Source organism: Bufo bufo, chromosome 1 (assembly GCF_905171765.1).
Source record: "Bufo bufo chromosome 1, aBufBuf1.1, whole genome shotgun sequence".
Lineage (NCBI taxonomy): Eukaryota > Metazoa > Chordata > Amphibia > Anura > Bufonidae > Bufo > Bufo bufo.
The window spans coordinates 582,443,037-582,462,171 of NC_053389.1; the positions used below are offsets into that span (position 1 = coordinate 582,443,037).

General features: G+C 45.0%; 1 protein-coding gene across 2 annotated transcripts in view; it reads right to left on the reverse strand.

Moving 5' to 3' along the window:
* Positions 1-267: 267 nt before the first annotated feature.
* The window catches only part of FBH1 (F-box DNA helicase 1), a 72,173-nt gene continuing 53,305 nt past the window's right edge, over positions 268-19,135 (reverse strand). For both annotated transcript variants that reach the window (XM_040413356.1, XM_040413351.1), the window contains 3 exons: positions 17,544-17,650; positions 16,277-16,408; positions 268-806 (listed from right to left, as the gene is read on the reverse strand). In XM_040413356.1, the coding sequence (XP_040269290.1) occupies positions 636-806; positions 16,277-16,408; positions 17,544-17,650 (410 nt within the window). In that variant the 3' untranslated portion in view covers positions 268-635. The remainder of the gene's footprint in view (positions 807-16,276; positions 16,409-17,543; positions 17,651-19,135) is intronic.

The window sequence follows — 19,135 nt, forward strand, 5'->3', positions numbered from 1 at the left end:
AGCAGCCGTAACTAAGGGGAAAACTTAAGGAAAACAGTGGTAAGTGAAGAAACTAAAGATTGCTTTATGCATAATGCTGCTGCAGCAGTAACATATGCTAAAATTGATTTTTTGATGACAGTTATCGTTTAAATACTGATCACCTATCCTCTGGATAGGTCATCAGTAACTGATGGGTGTGGGTCTAACACCCAGGACCCCTGCCGATCAGCTGTTTGAGAAGGAACAGTAGCTCTGCGGCCTTCTCACTGCTTTCCCCAGACCAAGTGACTTGGTTCATTGGTCACATGACCTAGGAGCAGCTCAGCCCCATAGAAGTAAATGGGGCTGAGCTGGGATACCAAGCACAGTTGCTACACTATGTACAGCGCTGTGCTTGATGAGCACAGAGAAGGCCACTGCGCTGAAGCCTTCTCAAGCAGCTGATCGGTGGGGATCCCAAAGGAAAGGTAATCAGTATTCAAATCTCAGAAAACCCAAAAATTGTGCATGATGGCACATGACTGAAATAACACAATATATACAGTACCAATAATATCAAGAGCTGTATTAAAAACCATTGATCAACAGGCGGATTGTTGCCATGACAAGATTAGATTATAGAGAAGCATATGGTAGCTGGTACCAGTAAATCATTAAATAACTTGCAGTAGTGCTTCATAGTGTCGGGGAAGAACAATGTTCTCTAGTTTAACATCCATAGTCTGTAAAACCTCCTGAGAGATCATCAGTTGTGTTATCGGACCAACCCGCTGATGTGCACAAGCATGGCAGATGTATCCTCCTTTATCTTCACTTTTGTCACTCTGCACACAAAAAATGAACCCAAAAGTTTGTGTGAAATCAAACATTATACAATTTACAGACAAACGGGTGTTAAATGAACACTATATGTGAATACTGTATGTCATTTTCTTTTATAAAAATTTGTGAATGAGTGTCTGCTGTGCTAAAAGTCCAGACAGAGAGAAATTTTGTCGCACTTAATGCTGTGTATTAGAGAACCACAGCTCCCATATCCCAATAGTGTGACTAGTCAGGGCTTCTCACATTACACTTATCAATGCACTGATCCTCTGTGGGCATGTATATCCAGAGTTATCAAGAGAGCAACAGAGCTGTCATTCTGTCAGTCATTCTAGTCTTCTATTCTAATGAGGATTACCTTACAGATAAACTTTGGGTAGAAGAGTCATAAACGGAGATTACTTTGCTCTTCTATTGAGAACTTATATCTATCTGAGATTCTGCTACAAAAGGACAATATTTTTAGTGTAAATTTTTAAAAGGCATATCACTGCCAAAATAAAAATAGTGAAAAAATGTTTTCTATGAATACAGAGTTTATAAAAATTCCTCTTTCTGGCAGGAGTGACCCTTTAATCAGTTCTATGCACATCACACAAAAAAGCCACAAAACTGGCACATACAAATAGTAAATATCTTTAAAGGGGTTATCCAATTTCTCAAACAGCCCCCCATGTGCCGGGCCCCTGACAGGTAATATACATACCCTGCTCCCTGCGCCGTTCCTGGTCCCCACCCCGCCGCTGCTGCTTCTCCCTGTACAAGGATGAAAACATCCGGTGTCCGGTGTCGGGGAAGGAGGGGGGGTAGAAGCAGCCGATGGCAGGCAGGGACAAGCCTCCGATAACCCCTTCACAATGTCGAAACTTTAAGAATGGTGCTTGTCCCAGAGCGGGACGGGTGTCATAGCCACCGGGGTTCTTTTTTTTCTCTTTTCTTACAGGGCAGCCTCCCAGGGCTAATATTTGCCATAAAGCCGCTCGCTAATATCTAACCGCTCAGATGCCGTGGTAAATTGTGACCACAGCATCTTTCCCTCACGATAATATCTGGGAAGCAGTTCGTTGGTGGTGAAAGACCTGGTAGCCTCCAGCCTATCACAGGTATATTCTTATGGATGCCTGCAAGTGGAAGTGCTCCATAAGAATATACTGAATTTCCCATACACAACTGTGATTTAACACAGTAGTGTATGGGAGAAGCAATCTTAAAGATTTCATGTTCAGGTCCACTAGGGGCTAATAAAAAAAATTAAAATCACTGACATCACCATGTCCCAAAACATCCAAACTACTGAATTATAAACCTATTTATCCATATGGTGAACGCCGTAAGGAAAAAAAAAAAATTCAACGTACAGTTTTTTTGTCACTTCACAAATTTTTTTATAAAAAGCAATCAGAAAGTCTCATCACCCCAAAAACTACTGATCGTCCCACACAAAACTCTGTAGACCTAAATATATAAGAATATGGTGATGAAAAGAAAAAAAATACATTATTTTCAAAAGAAAAAGCTATACAAATGTGGTCTCGTTGTAATTGTACTGACCCAGAGAATGAAGGGCACAGGTCAGTTTTATCACCTAGGGAACACCGTAAATACAAAACTCATAAAGCTACGGAATTGCATTTTCTTTCTCAATTCCACCCGATTTAGAATTTTTTCCAGCTTCCCACTACATCGTATGCAATATTAAGTGGTAACATTAAAAGTGAACAACTTATGCAGCAAAAAAACTATTCCTCATACGGCTATGTAAATGGTAAAAAAATATGCCTCTGGGAAGGCAGGGAGTGAAAAACAAACGCAAAAATTGAAAAATCGCCCAGGGCTAAAGGGAACCTGTTACTATGAAAATGCAGTGCAATCTGCAGGCAGCATGTTATAGAGCAGGAGGAGCTCATCAGTCATGTGGGCAGTGCTATTCAGAGATTGTCTTGCCTGTATTACAGTGCATACAGTTATAAGTCCCTGATAAGGACCACCCACATGACTCATTTTAATGAGCAGAGATTTAAATGAATAAATGACAAGGTCTGCTAAATCATTTCCCATAAAATACAAGCGGTTATACCAGCGTGGACCCGTTATCCCTTGATCAAGCCGCTTGTCGCCAAAACATGTTGGGAGGGCTATGCTGCCAATCATTTATACAGTGAAGCTAGCTGCAGATAGATAGGAAATAATTGCGGAATTAATGTCGAGTGAAATACAGGCAAAGCAGGTCTACTATCGCTAGGGATACTGCGTGAGTGTGTGCGATCAATTGGGGACGCTCACTCCTCACCCCCATGCAGTGTATTGCTCTGATAGGGACACCTTAGACCTTGGGTGGAAGAGGTCTCTCTGCATAAGGTTACATGGAGATTATAACAGTGAGATAACACTGCACTCATTTCAGTAAATTGACACTACGATTTCACTACTAAATGATTCAGGGCTGACCAGTGCTTTATTCAATACTGCACCAAGAGGCCCCTCATAAATATAATGACTCCACGCATTGGGGATCGGTATACCAGCACTCTAAGATCACTGGCAGTCAAAAGCACTATAGCCAGCACTAGAACTGACTGGGCCCCCCAGCTAATTTTTGAATGGGCCCCCCAACCAGCAACTTCTTCGCAACCCTTTCGTCCTGTGCAACCCCCACTTCTGCAGCTAGTTAAGATCACTCTTTCAGACCACACCAGGCAGTCGCTCCATCCGATTCCTACACTTTACTGTTTGTCATGTCACTGTATATAATATCATTGTGTAATACTGGGGCCCTGACAGTAAAATCTTTTAGTCCTCCTCCCGGACGGGCTGCTATTGAGTTTGGGCTCCGTAGCAGCCGCTTCCCCTGCTTCCACTACAGCTACGCCCCTGGCCTCATTTATTTAGACCTGTTTTTCCATATCATCACTCGCACAGCATCACTCATACATGGTGGGGATCTGATAGCTTTATATCTATAAGTGGGGCACATTTATTTTAATTTTTACAAATAAAGGTTATGTTTTATGTAACTTGAGTTGTGTATATCCAATAAGGGGATGTAGTTGGCTTATAGCCCATTGTTTTCTAGATAGATATTCCCGATGGTTCCACACAGAGGATTTTGAGCCATTCTGATTCCTTACATATATTAGACATAGCTGCCTGTTTATAACACATCAGGGAGCGCAGGATCAGTACGACTGAGGGCCTCTACCATATGGGGGGTCCCGGGTTAATGTAGATGTAAGGACTAGCTATCCAAGGGGTCTAGTGCAGACAAGATGTTTGGTCTGTTTGCCCTGAGTACCCTGACCGGGGAGACAAAGCCAGGGCGATATTCATTATCATCCTTATACATTCCATGTAAGGGCTCATGCACACAAACGTATTTTCTTTCCGTGTCCATTCAGTTTTCTTTGCAGACCGTATGCGGAATCATTCATTTCAATGAGTCACCAAAAAAAAACTGAAGTTACTCCGTGTGCATTCTGTATGTCCATATTTCCATTCCGCAAAAAAATGTCCTATTATTGTCCGCATTACAGACAAGGACAGTACTGTTCTATTAGTGGTCAGCTGTTCAGTTTTGCAAAATATGGAATGCACACAGATGTCATTCATATTTTTTTGCGGATGTGTTTTCTGCGGACCGCAAAATACAAACAGTCGTGTGCATGAGCCCTTACACGGGTGGTATATTTATCTTTTTTCAGAGTGTATCTGGATCACCTTATGTCATTCCAGATCCCTGTTGTGGGTTTTTTAGCCTATTGCTGTTGGGCTATGTCCCCTATGTGCTTTTACTAGATTTTCCAAATAAAATATTATTTATTATTTTCTATAGGCCGTGATTATATAAATAATGATATAGCCATTTTTTTCTGATAAGATAGATTACAAAGTTTCTTATAATCAGACTAAGGCTACTTTCACACTAGCGTTCGGGGCTCCGCTTGTGAGTTCCGTTTGAAGGCTCTCACAAGCGGCCCCGAACGGATCCGTACTGCCCCAATGCATTCTGAGTGGATGCGGATCCGCTCAGAATGCATCAGTTTGGCACCGTTTGGCCTCCGCTCCGCTCAGCCGGCCGGACACCCGAACGCAGCTTGCAGCGTTTTCGTGTCCGCCTGGCCGTGCGGAGCCAAACGGATCCGTCCAGACTTACAATGCAAGTCAATGGGGACGGATCCGTTTGACATTGACACAATATGGTGCAATTTCAAACGGATCCGTCCCCCATTGACTTTCAATGTAAAGTCAGGATTATACCATCAGATCGGAGTTTTCTCCAATCCGATGGTATATTTTAACTTGAAGCGTCCCCATCACCATGGGAACGCCTCTATGTTAGAATATACCATCGGATTTGAGTTACATCGTGAAACTCAAATCCGACAGTATATTCTAACACAGAGGCGTTCCCATGGTGATGGGGACGCTTCAAGTTAGAATATACTGAGAACTGTGTACATGACTGCCCCCTGCTGCCTGCCCCCTGCTCCCATGACACTGGTAAAATGAAGTCAAAAATTTCAAAGTTTCAGTTTCTCTACTTCTGTAATACATAGTAATACCCCCAAAAATTGTGATGACTTTAAATTTCCCATATGTCTACTTCATGTTTGAATTATTTTGGGAATGATATTTTATTTTTTGGGGATGTTATAAGGCTTAAAAGTTTAGAAGCAAATCTTGAATTTTTTTAGAAATTTACAAAAACTCAATTTTTAGGGACCAGTTCAGGTCTCAAGTCACTTTGCGAGGTTTACATAATAGAAACCACCCAAAAATGACCCCATCTAAGAAACTACACCCCTCAAGGTATTCAAAACTGATTTTGCATACGTTGTTAACCCTTTAGGTGTTGCACAAGAGTTATTGGCAAATGGGGAGGAAATTTGAGAATTCAATTTTTTTGTCTAATTTTTCATTTTAACCCATTTTTTCCACTAACAAAGCAAGGGTTAACAGCCAAACAAGACTGTATCTTTATTGCCCTGACTCTGCCGTTTACAGAAACACCCAATATGTGGCCGTAAACTACTGTACGGCCACACAGCGGGGCGTAGAGTGAAAGGTGCGCCATTTGGTTTTTGGAAGGCTGATTTTTATGGACTGGTTTCTTTACCATGTCCCATTTGAAGCCCCCTGATGCACCCCTAGAGGAGAAACTCCCTAAAAGTGATCCCATCTAAGAAACTACACCCCTCAAGGTATTCAAAACTGATTTTACATACGTCGTTAACCCTTTAGGTGTTGCACAAGATTTAATGGAAAATAGAGATACAATTTCAAAATTTCATTTTTTTGGCAGATTTTCCATTTTAATATTTTTTTTCCAGTTACAAAGCAAGGGTTAACAGCCAAACAAAACTCATTATTTATGGCCCTGATTCTGTAGTTTACAGAAACACCCCATATGTGGTCGTAAACTGCTGTACGGGCACACGGCAGGGCGCAGAAGGAAAGGAATGCCATACGGTTTTTGGAAGGCAGATTTTGCTGGACTGGTTTTTTTGACACCATGTCCCATTTGAAGCCCCCCTGATGCACCCCTAGAGTTGAAACTCCATAAAAGTGACCCCATCTAAGAAACTACACCCCTCAAGGTATTCAAAACTAATTTTACAAACTTTGCTAACCCTTTAGGTGTTGCACAAGATTTAATGGAAAATAGAGATACAATTTCAAAATTTCACTTTTTTGGCAGATTTTCCATTTTAATATTTTTTTTCCAGTTACAAAGCAAGGGTTAACAGCCAAACAAAACTCATTATTTATGGCCCTGATTCTGTAGTTTACAGAAACACCCCATAGGTGGCCGTAAACTACTGTACGGCCACACAGTGGGGTGTAGAGTGAAAGGTGCGCCGTTTGGTTTTTGGAGGGCTGATTTTGCTGGACTGTTTTTTTGACACCATGTCCCATTTGAAGCCCCCCTGATGCACCCCTAGATTATAAACTCCATAAAAGTGACCCCATCTAAGAAACTACACCCCTCAAGGTATTCAAAACTAATTTTACAAACTTTGTTAACCCTTTAGGTGTTGCACAAGATTTAATGGAAAATTGAGATACAATTTCAAAATTTCACTTTTTTGGCAGATTTTCCATTTTAATATTTTTTTTCCAGTTACAAAGCAAGGATTAACAGCCAAACAAAACTCATTATTTATGGCCCTGATTCTGTAGTTTACATAAACACCCCATATGTGGTCGTAAACTGCTGTACGGGCACACGGCAGGGTACAGAAGGAAAGGAATGCCATACGGTTTTTGGAAGGCAGGTTTTGCTGGACTGTTTTTTTTTACACCATGTCCCATTTGAAGCCCCCCTGATGCACCCCTAGAGTAGAAACTCCAAAAAAGTGACCCCATTTTAGAAACTACGGGATAGGTTGGCAGTTTTGTTGGTACTAATTTAGGGTACATATGATTTTTGGTTGCTCTATATTACACTTTTTGTGCGGCAAGGTAACAAGAAATAGCTTTTTTGGCACCGTTTTTTTTTTTGTTATTTACAACATTCATCTGACAGGTTAGATCATGTGGTAATATTATAGAGCAGGTTGTCACGGACGCGGCGATACCTAATATGTATACAATTTTTTTTATTTATGTAAGTTTTACACAATGATTTCATTTTTAAAACAAAAAAAATGTTTTAGTGTCTCCATAGTCTAAGAGCCATAGTTTTTTTAGTTTTTGGGCGATTATCTTAAGTAGGGTCTAATTTTTTGCGGGATGAGATGTCGGTTTGATTGGCATCTATTTTGGGGTGCATATGACTTTTTGATTGCTTGCTATTACACTTTTTGTGACGTAAAATTGCTTTTTTTACACCGTTTTTATTTTTATTTTTTTACGTTGGTCATCTGAGGGGTTAGATCATGTGATATTTTTATAGAGCCGGTCGATACGGACGCGGCGATACCTAATATGTATACTTTTTTTTTTATTTATGTAAGTTTTACACAATGATTTCATTTTTGAAACAAAAAAAATCATGTTTTAGTGTTTCCATAGTCTAAGAGCCATAGTTTTTTCAGTTTTTGGGCGATTATCTTGGGTAGGGTATGATTTTTGCGGGATGAGATGACGGTTTGATTGTTACAATTTTGGCGTACATGCGACTTTTTTGATCACTTTTATTACCTTTTTTGGGAAGTAAGGTGGGCAAAAACGAGATTTTTGTATAACTTACCAGTAAAATCTCTTTCTCGCTCTTCCTTGGGGGACACAGGAAACCTTGGGTATAGCTCATCTCCATAGGAGGCGTGACACTAAGTGAAAGACTGTTAAGCCCCTCCTCCAGCAGCTATACCCTCAGCCTGGAGCGAGCGACTACCAGTTATGTGCCCAAGTAGTTAAAACAAAGGCAAGGATCAACCAAATTAACACCAACAAGTCAAAACTCCCGTCAGGGCAACCAAAACAATGGGTGGGTGCTGTGTCCCCCAAGGAAGAGCGAGAAAGAGATTTTACTGGTAAGTTATACAAAAATCTCGTTTTCTCGCCCAATTCCTTGGGGGACACAGGAAACCTTGGGACGTTCAAAAGCAGTCCACAAATAGGGAGGGACCACAACCCAAGAAGAATTAAAGCACCATAGGCATTAAGGCACCACCGCCTGCAAGACCAGGCGGCCCAAAGCAGCATCCGCCGATGCATAAGTGTTCACCTTGTAGAACTTGGTGAAAGTGTGCAAAGAAGACCAGGTGGCCGCCTTACACAATTGTTCAGCCGAAGCTCGATTTCGCTGAGCCCAGGAAGCCCCGACCGCTCTGGTAGAATGAGCGGTAACACCAAAGGGCGGTTCCCTGCCCTTAGCACGGTAAGCCTCAGCAATAGCCATCTTGATGAAGCGGGCAATAACCACTTTAGATGCCGCCAGCCCCCTGCGCGGACCCTCCGGAACCACAAATAGAGAATCCGAGCGCCGAAAGGGTCTAGTTACATCCAAGTAGATCCTCAGAGCCCTAACAACATCCAGACGGTGAAGATCCCGTTCCCGAGGATGAGACGGGGACGGGCACAGAGAAGGAAGGACAATATCTTCATTCAGGTGAAAAGCGGACACCACCTTCGGAAGGAAATCCGGAACCGGGCGGAGAACCACCTTGTCCTGGTGAAAAACCAAGAGGGGTTCTACGCAAGAAAGTGCCGCCAATTCAGACACACGCCGAAGAGACGTGATGGCAACGAGGAAAAAAACTTTGCTAGACAACAAGCGAAGGGAAACCCTGCGCAGAGGCTCGAAAGGAGAAGATTGGAGAGCCGTCAGCACAACATTAAGATCCCAAGATGGAACGGGAGCGCGATACGGGGGAGCATAGTGAGCAACCCCCTGAAGAAAAGTCTTAACTGGACCGAGCGGAGCCAGAGGTCGCTGAAAAAGGATCGAAAGCGCTGAGATCTGACCCTTTAGGGTACTGAGACCCAAACCCAAGTCCAGACCAGACTGCAAGAAGGATAAAATCGTGGGGAGAGAAAACCGAAGGGGATGAACATCTAAGGTCTCGCAGAAATTCAAATAGGCCCGCCAGGTTCGGTAATAAATCCTGGACGATGCCGGTTTACGCGCACGAATCATGGTACGGACCACGTCAGCAGAAAACCCCCGCCGCGTTAGGACCGCGGTTTCAATAGCCACGCCGCTAAACGTAGCGACCCTAAATGCTGGTGGAAGATCGGTCCTTGAGAGAGGAGGTCTTCTCTTAGAGGCAGAGGCAAGGGGGCGTCTGCCAGGAGCAACATAAGGTCGGCGTACCAAGGACGACGAGGCCAATCCGGGGCTATTAGGATCGCAGGCGTGCCCTCCGCTGCGATCTTCCGAAGGACTCGTGGAAGCAGAGGCAGGGGCGGAAAAACGTAGAGGAGAGAGAACTCCGTCCAGGGAAGGACAAGCGCGTCCGCGCCGTAAGCGTCCGGATCCTTGGTTCTGGCCATGAAGGTGGGGAGCTTGTGGTTGAATCTGGAGGCCATGAGATCCACGTCCGGACGACCCCAACGGAGGCAAAGAGACTCGAAGACGTCGGGGTGCAGAGACCACTCGCCTGGGTCGATCGTCGTCCGGCTGAGGAAATCCGCCGCCCAATTGTCCACCCCGGGGATGTAAACGGCCGAAATGGCTGGAACATGAACTTCCGCCCAGCGAAGGATTAGAGACACCTCCCTCATTGCCGCCGCGCTGCGAGTGCCCCCTTGATGATTTATGTATGCCACAGCCGTGGCATTGTCCGATTGGACACGAACAGGGTGACCCTGAAGCAGCGAAGTCCAATGCCGGAGTGAGAGGAGAACCGCCCTCAGCTCCAGAACATTGATTGGCAGTTTGGACTCCGATGGAGACCAAGTGCCTTGTACGGACCGAGGAGGAAACACCCCCCCCCCCAACCCCGCAGACTGGCATCGGTGGTAATCACCAACCAAGTTATCGGTAGGAAGGACTTCCCTTGGAAAGGGGTCCGTAACCACCAGAGTAGAGAGGAGCGAACCTGGGGGGGGAAGGGGAAAGTGCTGATCCAGACTTTCCTGGGACTTGTCCCATGCAGACAGAATGGCAGTCTGAAAGGTGCGGGAGTGATACTGGCGCGTAGGGGATTGCTTCGAAACAGGACACCATCTGTCCCAAGACCCGCATGCTGAACCGGAAGGAAGGACGGCGGTGGTTCAGAAGGCTCCGAACCGACTGATGAAGGAGCTGGCGCTTTTCTGACGGAAGCCGAACCTCCGCTGCATCTGTATCCAGCAGCATCCCCAGAAAGATCAGTTGCCTGGATGGAACAAGAGCGGATTTGGGAAGATTGATAATCCAACCGAACCGGCGTAAGGTTTGTAGCGAGAGGTCCACACTGGCAGATGTCAGTGACAGAGAGGGTGCCTTGATAAGGAGATCGTCCAAATATGGAAGAAGAAAAACTCCCCTGGAACGAAGTAAGGCGAGGACAGGGGCTAGGACCTTTGTGAAAACGCGAGGGGCCGTCGCCAGCCCGAAGGGGAGGGCAACGAACTGGTAGTGGTCGGACCCCACTGCAAAGCGCAGAAAGCACTGATGACACCGAGCGATTGGAATATGAAGGTAGGCGTCCTGGATGTCGATAGAAGCCAGGAACTCCCCTTTTTCCAGAGAGGCCACCACCGACCTGAGAGACTCCATCCGGAACCGCTGAAGACTAAGGAAACGGTTTAACCGTTTTAGACACCATCTGTCCCAATCCAGAATGGGACGAACCGAGCCTTCTTTTTTGGGGACCACAAAAAGGTTCGAATAGAACCCTTTGAATCTTTCCTCCATAGGAACCGGAGCGATGACCCCTTTGTCCAGAAGGGTACGAGTGGCAGTAAAGAAATCGGCCGCCCCTTGGGGATCCCGAGGAACCCAGGAGCGAAAGAACCGAACTGGGGGGAGGGACGCAAACTCGAGTTTGTACCCGGAAGACACCACCTCGAGAGCCCAGGCGTCGGAGACGTGCGCCTGCCAGAAGTCCCTGAACAGGAGGAGACGTCCCCCCACTCGGGTGGGTGGGGGCGCACCTTCAGGTAGGGTTCTGCTTGGTCGCGGGAGGGCGAGCAGGCTGTGACTTGCGCCAGGAGGGCTGGGTCCGAAAAAAAGGTTTCTTACGTCTGTCTTGGACAGGGTTAGAGGATGGACCTGAAGTGGTGCGAGGTGTGGGAGCCCTGCGGGAAGACCTGAAGCGAGAAAAGGTGGGACGGCCTCGAGTGGTGCTCCTAGTCCTGGATTGGGGAAGATGTGTACTCTTCCCTCCCGTGGCTTCAGAGATGATTTCATCCAAGCGGGTCCCGAACAATCGAGAACCAGTGAAGGGAAGGCCAGTAAGAGACCGCTTTGACGTGGCGTCCGCCGTCCAAACCTTTAACCAAAGCTCCCTTCTAGGCGAAACGGCCAGGGCAGATGAACGGGCTATGAGAGCCCCCGCATCCAGGGATGCCTCACAGACAAATTTTCCGGCTTGAACGATAAGTTGGGCCAGAGCCCGGAGGTCCTGAATAGGGACGTCGGATTCAAGCTCCTGATCCAGCTGAGACGCCCATTCTGCAACCGCTTTTCCAGCCCAAGCGGAGGCAAAGACCGGCCTGAGGGCGGAACCGGAGGCTGCAAAGATACCCTTTGTAATGGCCTCTATCCGGCGATCTTCAGTGGATTGTAAGGAAGAACCATCTGCAACGGGAATAGCCGTGCTTTTGCGAAAAAAGGAAACACTGGTCTTTTCAGAATTAGGAGGGTCATCGTGAATCTTAAAGGTATCACGGATATTGTTAATAAGATGGCCCACGGCAGAAGCCAGCTTTGAAGGCAAGGCCGAGTCCATATCCCAATCAGAATCGGCTAGTTCCCCTTCAGAGGGCATATCCTGTAATGAGGAAGGACCCGACTGAGGGCGCACCCTTGGGGGTGATACCGAAGCATCCGAGGATGATAGGTGCTCCGCCCTGGACCGCTTCTGCCTTGGGTTGACGGGCTCTGGAGGTGTCGCCTGGAGAGAGAGACTCAGACGGGTCAGCTAAGGTAGCGGACCCGGAGGGCCCAGCAGGGGAATTATCCGGCTGCGGTAAGGGCAATGCATCTGCAAGGCGGCCCACAACATTAGTGAGACTGACCACAGCCTGGGAAAGGGATCTAGCCCAGTCAGGGGGATCCAAGAGGCCAGGGGGTGACACAGCAGATGGCGGACCCTGTAATGGGGCTTTGCAAGCCGAGCAATGCGGGTCAGGCTGCCCTTGAGGAAGGGGTGCCTTACATGCGGTGCAGGTATGATACCAAGGACCAGCAGGCACTGAGGGGTCAGACATGTTGGCTGGAAGGAATATACAAAAAACGTAAAATTGAGTAAGATGTCGCACTAAGAACACTCAAACGACACCAGGTGCTCCTGTAAATTGAGGCCACTCACTCAATTTAGAAAAGCATATACGTATATAGGTGAACAGGGCACTCAAGGATAGCTGCGACCGTGTATTTAAGGCAAAGATGAGCTTTATTGATAATATAAATATATTTGATGCATATAACAATCAAGAATGCAGTAGAATAAATAGGTTATTAACAAATAAATATAATGAATATTCGACAGAGCAAAGGCTATTATTCGATTAATCAGCAAATATTCAATAGTCCAATATTGTAAATCTTGGATCCAATGATTGTGAACATCCAAAGACTTGTTTGCAATAAGTCTATTCGTTTTTTACTTTCATATTGAGACAACAGTCATATGCTTTGCAGTTATTCAAATAGTCGCGGCGGCGTCCCGCCAAAGCGACGTGAATGGCAGCAACTCACTGCTGAAAAGCTTGCAAGCGAATTAAGTCCATTACCTTTGTATCGACCAAGTGTTCGTCCGAAATAATCACAAGAGCCTTCAAGTGTACTTACTCCCAGGATCTGCCTTTAGATATTTGTAGCAGTATTCAATCAGGAGATTAAAGCCGGCTCTCTGTTCGGTTATGGTCGATTTAATGGTAAGGTAGGTTTTTCAGTACAAAGATGGGGTGTAGCACCAGACGCGTTTCGGGGTCCAACCCCTTCCTCAGTGGTATGGTATGCATACCACTGAGGAAGGGGTTGGACCCCGAAACGCGTCTGGTGCTACACCCCATCTTTGTACTGAAAAACCTACCTTACCATTAAATCGACCATAACCGAACAGAGAGCCGGCTTTAATCTCCTGATTGAATACTGCTACAAATATCTAAAGGCAGATCCTGGGAGTAAGTACACTTGAAGGCTCTTGTGATTATTTCGGACGAACACTTGGTCGATACAAAGGTAATGGACTTAATTCGCTTGCAAGCTTTTCAGCAGTGAGTTGCTGCCATTCACGTCGCTTTGGCGGGACGCCGCCGCGACTATTTGAATAACTGCAAAGCATATGACTGTTGTCTCAATATGAAAGTAAAAAACGAATAGACTTATTGCAAACAAGTCTTTGGATGTTCACAATCATTGGATCCAAGATTTACAATATTGGACTATTGAATATTTGCTGATTAATCGAATAATAGCCTTTGCTCTGTCGAATATTCATTATATTTTTTTGTTAATAACCTATTTATTCTACTGCATTCTTGATTGTTATATGCATCAAATATATTTATATTATCAATAAAGCTCATCTTTGCCTTAAATACACGGTCGCAGCTATCCTTGAGTGCCCTGTTCACCTATATACGAATATACAAAAAACGTCCAGACCAGAGGGCTGCAGTGCTAGAAGAGGTCAACAGTCCTACCAGGTCACAGTGGGAGCAGACAGCACAGCAGCGGCAACAGCAGCGGTCCTCAGAGCCCTGAGGTAATCCGTCCTGAGAGCAGGCAGGCACGAAGAGAAGGCGGGGCTAGTGAGGGGCGGGAAGAAAGACGTCCGCCCCTTGACTGAAGCCTAACATGTACAGTGGAAACGGAACGAAGCTCCGCCCACCGATGAAACTTTTCGCGCGCGCGCGCAATTCAAAATATTACATGCCGCCGAAAAACCCACAGAATAATGTCCCCCGTTCACCTCCATATAAGCGGAGGCGAACGCACACCGGTGGCCGGACAAGAGCGTGCGCTTGTCAGAATGTCAGCCGGCAGTTGAACACAGCCGCAGTACAAGTGCGCCTGCTATCCAGCAGCTGATAACGAAAAGGCGGCCCACGGCCGCCGCACCTGAGGTAAACTGCGCTGTAACTCTTCCCCTCGAGCATCGCTCCGCTTTGCCCCACACACAAAGGAGCCGCAGACTCACAGCTAAGAGCTGTAAATTGTAATCGACATGAAGGTCAGGCAGAGGGGACAGCAGGAGCAGGCCCTGACAGGGGGGGGGAGGGGGGAGGGGGTAGGAACGGCTGCACAGCCACCTCACCATTCAACGTTTTCACCCTCTGTCCATCCAGTAGGGACGCCCCTTCAGCCACTGGCACCGAAGTGGCAGGGAGCTGGAGAGGGGCTTGCAGGTGGGCGACCCTTGTGCTGGCGGGATGCAGGGGAGCTGGGCTGCCCTGGTCCTCCTTTTCTTCTGTGGGGGAGGCAGCAGTGCGGATAACCGGCACTGGCGCAGCTCAACCCCGGGAAAACAGAGAGGTCTATTGCGACTCTGTTGTCCCTGTTGGAAAAAAATAAAAAATAAAAATAAAATAAAATAAAATCTTTAGCAAAGACAGCTCTGCAGTGCAGAGAGTGTCTTGCCTCCTTGACACTAAGCAAAAAACTGGTAGTCGCTCGCTCCAGGCTGAGGGTATAGCTGCTGGAGGAGGGGCTTAACAGTCTTTCACTTAGTGTCACGCCTCCTATGGAGATGAGCTATACCCAAGGTTTCCTGTGTCCCCCAAGGAATTGGGCGAGAAATTTCAATTTCATCATAGTTTTTTATTTTTTATTTTTATGGCGTTCACCGTTCGGGTAAAGTAACATGACCGTTTTATAGATCAGGTCGTTACGGACGCGGCGATATCAAACATGTGTAGGGAATTTTATTTTTTTCATTTTTAATCAGTGATAAATGTGTTTTTTGATTTTTACTTTATTTTCACTTTTATTCACTTTTTTTTGACCCAGACCCACTTGGTTCTTGAAGATCCAGTGGGTCTGATGTCTGTATAATACAGTACAGTACATTATATATTGTACTGTACTGTATTTTACACTTTGTCTGAACAGATCTATGCCTTTTAGCACAGATCTGTTCAGCACCATGGACAGCAGGATGCCTGAGACGGCGTCCTGTTGCCATGGGAACCTTCCCCGTCTGCTCAGTACTGGTCAGAACGGGACCCCCCCCCCCCGCGCATTTAGCCTAGGTGCCTGCTCAATGATTTGAGCAGGCACCGGGTTCCGATCACTGCCAGCCGCACGGCAGTGATCGAAAATACACAGGGCGTACATGTACGCCCTGTGTCCTTAAGTACCAGGGCACAAGGGCGTACCTGTACGCCCTATGTCCTTAAGAGGTTAAAGTTGTATGAAAAGTTAGTTAGTGACCCTTTAAGTTCCGGAAAACTACTTTTTTTTAAATGAGATACCCTAGCATGTTGACATATGCCCCAGCTATTACTGATACCCAAGAGAATGGTATGGCTTGTAGACAAATGTATTATAAAAAGGAAAACATATAAAAATAATACCTCTACAACCAATAGCCTGTAAACATGCTAACCAACTGAACTGACCATGCAATTAGCTCCTGAATTGATTTTTGGCAGAAAAGCCTAACTAAAGTCACCCATAGGTGTTGGAATATTAAGAACTAGCAATAAGCCTGAGGCCAGTCCCTTGGTCTGGGAGAGCACTGCGTTATAAGTAGGCAAAAAAAACCTCACATAAGTGCAATTTATCTACCATATGACAAGGTGACCACTTGAACCCTCCCCAGCCCAGTGGTGAACTGGGTAATAAAATGCCCCACCAAGTTAAGATTCCAGACCGCAAAATGCAGGAAGCAAAAATGTAATGCAAGTAATTTAAAATGGTATATTGTCTTACATATGTGATTGGAAGCTTCCTCGAAGTCAAGACAGTCTGATCGGGAATTGAATTATTGCAATGCGGCAAAGCACACTGTACCGGACCATCTTTTAACATCTGACTTGTCAGCTCTGCTTTTAGGGAATATTCCTACAATGACAAAGTATATAAAATAATCACCCAATAAATAGAAACAATTCCCTGCAAAATAATTAAAATCATCTATCACTGAAGGTACAGTGGGCGGTAGTTTCCATAGCTAGGAAATACAAGCTTATGTGATGGTTTGGCTGTTGGGATTTGGACAACTTACAATGTTAGTAGTACCCCTATGATGAGCTGATACCTGCCAGGACTCCTGTTATTCCAGAAATGGACACTAAATGCAACGTTACAGGTTTCTCATTGAAATCAATGGAATAAGTGTTTAATGCATAGCAGGAATCCATCTTTATTACATCAGCTTAAACTGCTTATCCGATGAAAACCATTTATCAACTATCCACAAAATGGTTAATAAATGTGTAAATTGCTGGGGATAGGACGCCAATTAGGAGAACAAAGGTCTCAGAGTCCCGTGCATGAATGGAGTGGTGGTCCACTGGGACTGCCCAGTAGTGTTCTTGGCTTCATCTCAGTCAGTCCCATAGGAGTGAACGGAGCAGTGGTCAATCATGGACACCACTGCACTACAGTATTCACACAGGGGCTCTGGGACCCTTTTGCTCATAGGTGGTGGGAAAGCTAGCAGTCTGAACCCCCAGCGATCATAGATTTATCACCTATCTTAAGTAGAGATCTTAATTAGGTCTGACATACATTTTTACTGCTGTACAACAGATGTCTGGAAGTGGTCAATGGAAAATGCTGTGGTCATTGACCAAAATAATTATTTACGTAAAATCATCAATAACTAGATTTAAAAAACAATCTGTACATAGAAAAAGCTACTGCATTGTCTTCCAGATCCTTAAACGGTTACTAACTTTTCACACAACTTTGCACAAATCAATAGAACAAGTCAATATAGTGATCCTATAAATTCTAATAAATCCTCTACACTTACCAGCTTCAACTACACTTCCCTCCTCCAAGAAGTATGCAAACTTGTCAGCTGGCTAAAGACAGGGGAGAGGAGTGAGCTACTAGAGGGAGAAACAGGCATTTTTCTCTGATAAGATATATTACAAAATTTCTTATATTCACCCTAAAGTATTAATTTTGAAGCGAGTTGTGTGAAAACTTAGTGACCATAAACAAACGGATTCGCTAAAATCGTACTTACACCGGCTAGGGTCATAATATTTTCTACAGACTTTGTTATTGTGAGGTGTTTTCTGGCACGGGTTACTGCCACGTAAAGCAAATTCCATTCATCTTTAGCTAACACCGCTGGAAGAAAGGAGCACAGGAAAGGATACGATGACTTATGATATTTAGAAATACAAGAGCTATGAACTATTCTATTTATTCAGTAATGTATAGTATCATTGCCTGGGACCAAAGGATAGAAGTTAGCATCTATAAATACAAAGCCTGCACACTAGAATGGCTGGCCACTCATTTGCTTTGTACTCTTTTCTCCTTTTTTTGTCTTGAAAATCCAATAAAAATTTCTAATAAAAAAAAAAATTATGGTGGTTGGTCACATTGAATGACAAGGAGTGCAAGACTAGCAGCTAAAGTATCATGAATGCACACGACATGGAAAGACCACAAAGCAAAGCCAGATATAGAATAGCTAGACATCCAAAATGTCAAGACAAGGGAGGAAGCTGGTGGTTCCTACCATATGCATGACGAAGGGTTTGGTGCACTACCTTGAATACGGGACCATTCACTTTATGGATATGGTATACATACTGCTCTTTCATGGATTTGATGTCACATTTATTTTCTGCATTTATCATGGTTACATGTTGGCCCTGGGTCTCTTAATATAAGTGGGCTAGGGTTTTGCAACCAGGAATTGCTAATGATTGTGTAACAAACCATGGATTTTCTGAATACAGATCTTTCATTGCTTACGTTTTTGTCATTTTGGATGCGCGAATATTTTGTGCGTGGCTCTGCTTTGTGGTCTTTCCCCTGCTGTGTGCAAACAATTATAAATGTACACTGTGAGGGAGTTGAGAAAGGCAACCCAGAAAGATCTTCAACATTACAGGAGTCGTCCTCTTTAGAAAAGCCTTTCTTGTTAGAAGGATCCGCTTACGGTACATTAAAGAGGTTCTCCAATGAAAGAATACTATGTAATTAGTAGGGCATTACAAATTAAAGGCTATGAACACCTTCGGGGGCAATTTTTTTAGGATTGCATTTCATGTTCCTTATTAAAAATGTTCAACAGTTTTTGTCTTAACCCCGGGTTCACACCTGAGCGTTCTGAAAGGAGCGCTCTGTATGCGCGATTGTACGGGCGTTTACAAGCGCGCATACAGAGACAAGCGAACACACATTGTCGCGCGTTCCCGAAAGTCTATGTATGGGAACGCGCGACAAACGCCCAAAAAAACGCTCAAGTACTTGTTTGAGCGTCGGGCGTTTTACAGCGTGATCGTACGCGCTGTAAAACGCCCAGGTGAGAACCATTCCCATAGGGAAGCATTGGTTTCTCCTTGTTGTGCGTTTTACAGCGCGTAGGAACGCGCTGTAAAACGCTCAGGTGTGAACTGAGTGTTACAGGGGTACGTTTCAGCCTATCTGCAATGTTGCTATTCTGACGGCTGTATGTATAGCCCTTATATAAACACTCATTATAACTAAATTCTTATCTTAACGGATGACTATGGCTTAAATGAGTGTTTATAAGCTATAAGGAGTTCAGAGATAAGTGCATACATCGAGCCCTCAGAACACCAAAACGACGGCTCAGTG